Source organism: Myotis lucifugus, unplaced genomic scaffold (assembly GCF_000147115.1).
Source record: "Myotis lucifugus unplaced genomic scaffold, Myoluc2.0 scaffold_236, whole genome shotgun sequence".
Lineage (NCBI taxonomy): Eukaryota > Metazoa > Chordata > Mammalia > Chiroptera > Vespertilionidae > Myotis > Myotis lucifugus.
The window spans coordinates 1221502-1229859 of NW_005871284.1; the positions used below are offsets into that span (position 1 = coordinate 1221502).

The following is an 8358-nucleotide window of genomic DNA, read 5'->3' on the forward strand; positions in this document are numbered from 1 at the left end:
ACCTAAATTTAGTCATTGCTACAAAAAGTACAAAAGGAATTCCGAGCAGACAGACCAGCATGGCCCAGGGAAGTCAAAGAAGATCCCGAGCTACATGATTCCTTGACATCTGGAGCAAAACACTGTCTTCCTGTGTAATGTATCTCTTCATTTAGCCCAGCATGTTCTGCACCCGAGAGGGACAGCCACTCACAGCTTCTAGGGCTTGTGCTATGTGGGAGGAGGATCATAGATACCATCCCTCAGAACAAGATGAGTTTATTTCAACAGCAGAAATTCAGGAAATTCCCATTTCTTTATATTGCAGCCATCAGCATTATGTCCAGAATCATGTTAATGATTCTGACTTTGGTTGGAATTTTTTTTTTCAAATAAGTCTCTTTTGAAAGAGTCTTGGTATAATAGAAGGTCTGTTTGACTTAAAAATGGTTTAAAAAAAAAACAAAAAAAAACCTTGAGTTCTTGCATCAGATTTACTCTTTATTAAATGTACAACCTTAGGCAAGTCTCTCTACTACTTCAGGCCTCAGTTATTTGCTCTGAAAAAAAGGAATCGACTAAGACCATGTGTTCCAGACTCAGATCTCTGGCTTCCTAAGTGGCATGCAAAGGCAGCAATGCTTTCGAAATTCTACACCCATCTGGTCCACACATCCCAATGGACCAACTAAACATCTCTGCTCTTGGCCGGACTTCTGTCAGCCCAGTGCAGTCAACACTGGTATTATGATGATCAGAGGCAATGACTGGCAGGCTTTGATTAATAAATGTTTTTTATTTTAAAAACATGAAAAGATAAAATAATGTGTATTTAAAAAGTGTAATTTGGTAGGCAAAAAAAAAAATTAATACTAGAGGACATGGGAAGACAAAGCTGCCACTGGTTAGGGATCAGGAGATTAGGTTATTTTCCATTTTTCTCTCACCTCAATTTGCCCTTGAGACTACTAGTCGGTTGGATTTAAATAAACTTACAATGATTAAGCAGTACTTATATACAGTTAATGATTCACCAATGGTTGACAGGCCAACAGAAAGAAAGGGACAGAGAATCTCAGGCATAATTCCTTTACAGCCCATTCTATCAGAACAAAAATAAGCAAATTGAGCATTAGAGATTGTTCCTTAACAAGCGCCTCTATCCTGGCTCACTATTTGATAGTACTTGCTTGCAGTCTATTTGAAAATATTTTGGAACCAGCACTATGGATTGTTACACTCCCTCTATGTTCACTTTAATTCAAGCCTTCTTCAGCAGCTCCTTGAGATTCCATCTGATTATAAAAACAGAGGAATTTCAGGGCGCTGGTTGCTACAGACATGCCTTGCCATTTGTAAAAGTTGAGCAGCAAGAGCTGCAGAATGCCTTTCAGCCTGAAAGATACACACACCTACCCAGCCAGAGTGGCTCAGTTGGTTGAGTGTCATCCTGTGCACCAAAAGGTTGCCAGTTCGATTCCCGATCAAGGCACATACCTAGGTTGTGGCTTCAATCCCCAGGTCAGAGCATGTACGGAAAGCAACTGCATTGATGTGTCTGTCTGTCTCTCTCTCTCTCTCTCTTTCTCTCTCTCTCTCTCTCCCCTCCCCTCCACTCTTCCCCTCCCTCCTCCCCCCCCTTTTCCTCTCTCTAAGCATGTCCTCAGGTGAGAAGAAAAAGACACACATGCCTAAGGGGCCTAAGGGGCCTTCACCTCTCCTATAACTCTTTGGAAGCACTTTCTGTGTTTCTCCACTCCACATGGTTTCTGTTGCACATTAAAGTTGAGGAGCAGCTCTTGGGAAATATGGGGGAGTCGAGAAATCAAAGCTTTCTGAGGGGTCAGGACCTGAGAACAGCTAAGTCATGTTCCCTCAGATGTAATGAGGTCCAAAATGCTGTGATGTACCTTCCCTTCTGGCCAGCCCTCTCCTCCCTCTGACCACCCTGGGAAGATCTTGTTCAATTCTACAGCCCACATTTAAAAGAGATCTAGATAGACTAGAACAAAGTCCAAGGAAGGTTAGGATTCGGAAATCATATCCAAGGAGAGAATAGATGAAGGATGTAGGACAGTTTCTTCTGAAGGAGTGGAAACCTCAAGGCACACTGGAGGGCTTGATTTCAAGACCCTGGTGCCTGTCGTAGGGGAAGGGAGTTTAGCCCTACCCTGTGGGGCTGCAGAGGGCAGAACAGGGACCAGTAACTGGAAATCATAAGGAGACAGGTTCTGCCTCAACCCACTGTGGGGCCAAGAGCTTGCAGGGGAGAGAGTGAGCTCCTGGGAAGGAGTCCTTGTTGCTAAAAATTATTCCAGCAAAGATGAGTCCCAAATGAAGCCTAGGACGCTGCTGCTAAGATTACACTAAGTCTCCTGCAGGACTCGTTTTTGCCAGACATTTTAATTTTTCAGGGTTTGAATAGTCCCTGTGCGTTCTAATACTAAACCCTCATTTTCCCAGGGAGATGAACAAGCGTCTCACAGAGGAGCAGGCCAAGAAAACCTACGATCGTGCAATTAAGCTAGAACAAGAATTTGGAGAGTATTTTACGGGTAAGTTCTTTCAAAAAAATTTTTTCAATTACAGTTGACATAGAGGGTGGGGCAAAAGTAGGTTTACAATTGTTGGTATGGGAAATTTGTACAATAATTAATAAATAAGAATAAACTGTTTCGCATCCTCATAACTGTAAACCTGCTTTCGCCTCACCCTGTACATATTATATTAGTTTCAAGTGTACAATAGTGACCAGACATTTATATAACTTACAAAGTACTCACCTCGATAAGTCTAATACAGGTAAGCTCATTTCCCCTTGAACTGTAATAAAGGAGATAAATTGCCTGACATTTGGCATATTGAGGGCCTGGTATATCTGGGCCTCAAAACCTTCCTGCTGAGAATCCCTAATTTCCCTCTGCTTTACCCATTTGCTTCGGACTCTGGATTCCCCCTGCTCTGAATTAAGCTGCAGCCAGCTCCCAAGTTCCCAGGGGCCCTATCCAAAGCCAGGGACGCCAGATGCCACTGAGCTACTTCCTGCTACTAAGGACAGTTTAGGCATTGATACTTCATTAAAACTTGAAAAAAGAAACTTTGAGGGCTCAAAATGTGCACTGTCCAAAGCAGTCACTCTAGAGCAGCAATCTCAGGGCCTCCAACCTCCGCTTCAGTGACCTGGAGGTCGGCCTCCCCATTAGCACATGTGAACTAGAATCTTGAAATACTTCCTTGTGTTTCAATTAATTCCCTGTCCAAACAAAACTATTTTTTTTTCTTTTTAAATATTTCCTTGGAGTGCTCGCTTTGGCAGCACATATACTAAATATTTCCTTGGAAACATGAAGTTTGGGGAATAAAGGACGATTTTTTTTTTATCTTGGGTATCCTGGGTTCTCTCATATATATTCATGAAACATTGATCAAATCCAAAGAGTGAGCAACATTTGTGGAATTTGCCTTACAACTGATAGTTTGAAAACAAGAACTTTCCTCCTGAATAACCTTACGTGAAGTTAGATATTTTCTTTTTTATCTTACTCAGAATAGAATACACCAGTGGCTTAGCAGTTTGCAAATATGTTGAATCAGGTAATCTTAGGTAAACTTTCTAATAACAAAGATAAGAGTGGTATTTCATCCTAAAAGAGCATCCAGGTAGGATCATCAAGTCAAAACAATGTATATTTGACAGTGGCTAATATTTGGGCGTACAATACAATAATCAATACATTCTGAAGAGTGTTTTTAAAAACCTAAACCATGTTTCAGTAGCAATTTATTTCTAAGCCCTACTGTAATAAGGATAGTACTGATGTGTTTTAGAGATGTAGCTACAAGATAGCCCCCCCCCACACCAGGAGATAATAAAATGTACTTAAATCTAAGTGACTTGCTATTTTAGTAATACACAGTTCATCATTTTGTTTATGTTTCCTCCTATTTATGTTTCTTATAAGTACTTACCATAAGATATTCTCAATTTGAGTATGTAGGGTAAAACTTCATGTTACCAGATTACTTGGAGAATGAATGGGATTTCCTTTTAAAAGTTTTGGGGGCTGAGGAGGTTAACTAAAGTTTCTTCCAAGAACTTTATTATTTCCTCTGTGTCTAAGTAAGTACAGTACAGACATATAAAGCCAACTTTCCTTAATAAATGGGGAGCTCTCAATCTGAAAAATTGATTGATACCTACCTCAGGGCATGGCCCAGAGGAGATACTCATAAAATGCAAATAAATGGATGATTCATTGTCCAGAACAACAGACAGACATGTAGAAAGGGGAAAGATTGTGTTGCATTTCTTGCTGATCCAGAACATGCCTTGAAAAGCACTTTTTTCATCATTGGTGTGACCTTGCTTAAGTGAACTTTCTGCTTTTTCTTACTAGTGAAAAGTCACACTCAGTTTCCTGATGAGTTTGTCTATCACTGATTTGAGCTTCCGCTGTGTGATTGATGATTGATTCCTAACGCCGGGTGCATTTGCTTTCGTTCTAGCTATTGTCCAAGGAGATAGCTTAGAAGATATATATAACCAGTGCAAGCTTGTCATTGAAGAGCAGTCTGGGCCTTTCATCTGGATCCCCTCGAAGGAAAAGTTATAAATTAGCTACTGCACCTCTGACAACGACAGAAGAGCATTTAGAAGAACAAAATATATATATAATATTACTACTTGGAGGCTTTTATGTTTTTGTTGCATTTATGTTTTGCAGTCAATGTGAATTCTGATGAATGTACAACACAAACTGTGTGAAGCCATGAAGGAAACAGAGGGGCCGAAGGGTGGGACAGAAAAGACACTGCGGTGTGCAGGAAGGCTTTGGTTTGCTCAAGGGGCCAGGCATAGGGATGAACCTCTGACGGGCTTGGTGCCCAAGCTGGGCAGCCTCCTCACCCAGCAGATGTCCAGAGCCGACTTAGCTGCTGAGCTCTCTGTATTTTTTTTTTTTTGCTTTAAAGAAAAGTTGCCAGCACTTGAACTTCACCAACCTTCCCATTACCCACACCTGTAATTGGTCCACTTTGACTTTTTATATGCACATCCTTTGATTTCTTAACGAGCAAAGGAAAGAACGAAGGAAAAAAAAAAAGAAAGGAGTCCCTTTGGAGACGGCATAATACCAGGGAAGGATGTGCGTGTAGCTTCTTTGACTGGCACCTGCAAAGACGAGCATTTCATAGAACTCACGAGTGTATGGAGGACTGACCCTACTGAGAAGAGGGGGTTCCACCTGGGTTAGCTTCATGATTGTTTATTGTCTATTTTGCCATTTATAAAGTGAAAGAAGGCACTAAAGATGAGAATAATTTATACAATAAAAATATATTAAATGTATAGAAACACATTTCTATAGGTTAAAAAAGTTTTGTGAAATATTTTGTAAAGACGAATTAATGGAAAGACGAACTGTATGCACTACCTGCAGATTATCAAATTCAAGAACTGAACATTGCACTCTCCCTTCTGTTGCCAATGATCCACTAAGAGCATCTGAGTTCCTTCCAAGTCTGACACAGACTTCTCCCCTACTCACCTCCCATGACCTCCCTATCCTATTAGTGACAGACTCATGGAGCACATCCTTTAATGAGTTGCCCTCATGGATATTTTTTGGAAGACATTTGGTTAATGCATTTTAAAGCTGATGGCTTTCGGAGACAAACTCATACCAACAAGCTAAAGGGAAGTTTTTGCTTTTCTCTTGATAAACAACCTGGGCCTGCCATGCAAATAGTTGAATAACTTTGTTCCTAGTTACTTACATACAATTCTTAAAGGATCATGTAGTATTTTGGCCAATCATGAGTAATTAGGACACTTGAATTTGTCTGTTTCACAAGTAACAGGTTTTCTAACAGCCAGAGATGCTAGAGTCATAGAGAGATCTGTCCCAAGATGCACTATTTCTTTGAGGAAGAGAGAGAGAACATTATCTGGTTGGGATTGAGGGGTGCAGACTTTTTTCTGTATACAGGGCAAAGAGAGAGAACAATAAGGAAAGACAACTAATGACTTAGAGGTCAACCAATTAAACTGCCTTTCTTGAGGGCTGCACCTGGACCAAGTTTATTTTTTAGCGATTATAATAATGATTTTTTTTAAAAGAAAGGAACCTCCCAAAGCCTATATCCTACATTAGAGCTGGTGGTGACATTAGCTTTGCTTGTGCCCAAGGTGTTTAGAGAGAGACTTTTCTGTAATCTCAATAACCACTCAACTCTGGGTTCTATGCAGGCCCAGACTCAGCCCCATCGCCTTATTCCTGGGGTACATCCAGACCTGGCAGGAATTCTGCCACACTGTGCAGCAAACCAGCATGCAGGCTGGGGTGGGAAAGCAAGAGACAGAGCCATCAGCGGTGGTGGGGCTTTTCACAGGAAGAACATTAGAGCTCAGAATGAGGGTCTCTTTCCAAAAGCAGGAGGTGTTCATCTTACACTAACTACCACTCTCTGCCTGGCTGCAGTCACCAAAACAAACACAGAAAAGCAAAATCATGCATCTACCTGTAGTCTTGAGGCTGCCTTTGCTAATGAAAGGGCTGGCAATGTACTTACCCTCTAATGAAAGTTAAATTTCTAGAAATCCCCTTAGATTGCTCAAAGTGTTAAAGAGGTGACCACGTTTGCCATTAGCCAGTTTCAGGTCGAGGTCTCCTTTCATCAATAATGCTCCCAGACCTTTCCTGCCACCAGAATGCCATTCCTGGTCCCAGCTCTATCTTTAGGCCACCATGATTACTCCTTTGGTTTCTCAACTGAGCATGCAACCATTTATTTAAAGGACTGTCATTAACGAGTAGATGTTTCCGCGGGTCGTGCGACGTGCTTTTCATTTAATATTAAGTATTGTTGTGGCTGAGTACAATCAAACTGAACCACCAACCCTTGGTTTTGTAGTAATATATTTATTTATTTTCCTAGTGTAGATGCTTTCAGACTAGAATTGGCATTTGCACTGATTTTTTATGTAGATTTATATAAATATATATATATACATATATATTTGCTTGAAGAATCACCAAGCAAATTGGTGAGAGGGTCTTTTCCTATAGAATTTACACCTCCATTTGTTGTGTTGTCTTGCGCCTCCCAACGTTGAGGTCTCTATGGCTCCAGTGAACGGGTGTATTTTGCAGCAAACCTGACAAGTCGTGTGGAAACGGCAGGAGAGTTACCCAGATCACATCTGGTGCCGATGCACTTGGAGCCTGGGGCCAGACTGGTGCTAACACTGCAAACTTTGTCCGGAGCTCTCTCCAATCGGAAGGCTTGCTGGGGGCGCAATGTCACCTTCCCATGCTGGGCCCTTTCGGAAAAGTGCCAGATCGTGTCACTGGTGCTATTTTTCATGCTCTGGTACAATGTGTAGCACCACGGGGGTCTCAGCTTTACCAAATTCAAAACCCCACTTGTCAGCTAATTGCGGGGGCATCTGTTTTTTGCTCTTCTCCCGTGGGATTTGTCGGCCACCTCTTTGCAGGCCTTTTCTCCCAGCCCCAAGTTCCTGGGTCGGCTCCATGTGTTTAGTGAGCCATCTTTACGAAGCTGCACTCAGGTGCCTGTGAGCTGTCTCAGATCCCACTGCCAGCCCTAAAGGACTCGAAGCCAGGGAAGAGCTCTCCGCTCCTCTGGCTCTCACCTCTGGTTCTTTCTCATTCTTCCTCTGCTCTCCCCCTTCTCTTTCCATCTCATTCCATCGATGTTTTTGTGTACCTCTCCTTTGAGCCTTCCTTACCAGTCTTTTCTCCCCTTTATTACCCATCTCTTTGTCTATCTCTTCTTTATTCTGTCTCTTTCCCCTTCTTATTCCTCTTCCCCTCCTTTCCCACTCTTTTTTTTTTTAATTTCAGAGAGGAAGGGAGAGGGAGAGAGAGATAGAAACATCCATGATGATAGAATTATTGATCGGCCGCCTCCTACACTGGGGAACAAGCCCACAACTCAGGCATGTGCCCTGACCAGGAACCGAACTGTGACCTCCTGGTTCATAGGTCGATGCTCAACTACTGAGCCACATTGTCTGGGCTCCTTTCCCGTTCTTTCTCTTTTCCTCACATTTCTGGTCATCTCCTCTCCAATACCGCACTTCTTAATGTTTCTGTCCTATAAGGGCTCGTGGCTGATTCAGACAGCAAGTCCATAAGCTGGACTAGTGACACAAATACTTGGGGTCACCATTTCACCTACGCAGCCCAGAAGGCAACGCTGAGCATGAGGTCCTGCCCCACTGAGCCAGCCTGCACCGCTGCCCTGGCAGTGACGCTGCATGTGCTCTGGGCTCTGCGGCACCTGGGTGCCCCTCTGCCGGAAGGCTGGTCCAAAGCAAGCCCACTCCCAGCACCAGCCCGTGGCTCTAGGGACACT

At 42.6% G+C, this 8358-nt stretch overlaps 1 protein-coding gene across 9 annotated transcripts in view; it reads left to right on the forward strand.

Moving 5' to 3' along the window:
- Positions 1-6467, forward strand: part of DLG2 (discs large MAGUK scaffold protein 2) — a 1152012-nt gene extending 1145545 nt beyond the window's left edge. For 8 of the 9 annotated variants that reach the window (XM_023762195.1, XM_023762198.1, XM_023762194.1 and 5 more), the window contains 2 exons: positions 2443-2534; positions 4486-5064. In XM_023762195.1, the coding sequence (XP_023617963.1) occupies positions 2443-2534; positions 4486-4592 (199 nt within the window). In that variant the 3' untranslated portion in view covers positions 4593-5064. Of the gene's footprint in view, positions 1-2442; positions 2535-4485 lie in introns of all 9 variants that reach the window. The other variant, XM_023762199.1, reaches the window with a different exon arrangement.
- Positions 6468-8358: the final 1891 nt, after the last annotated feature.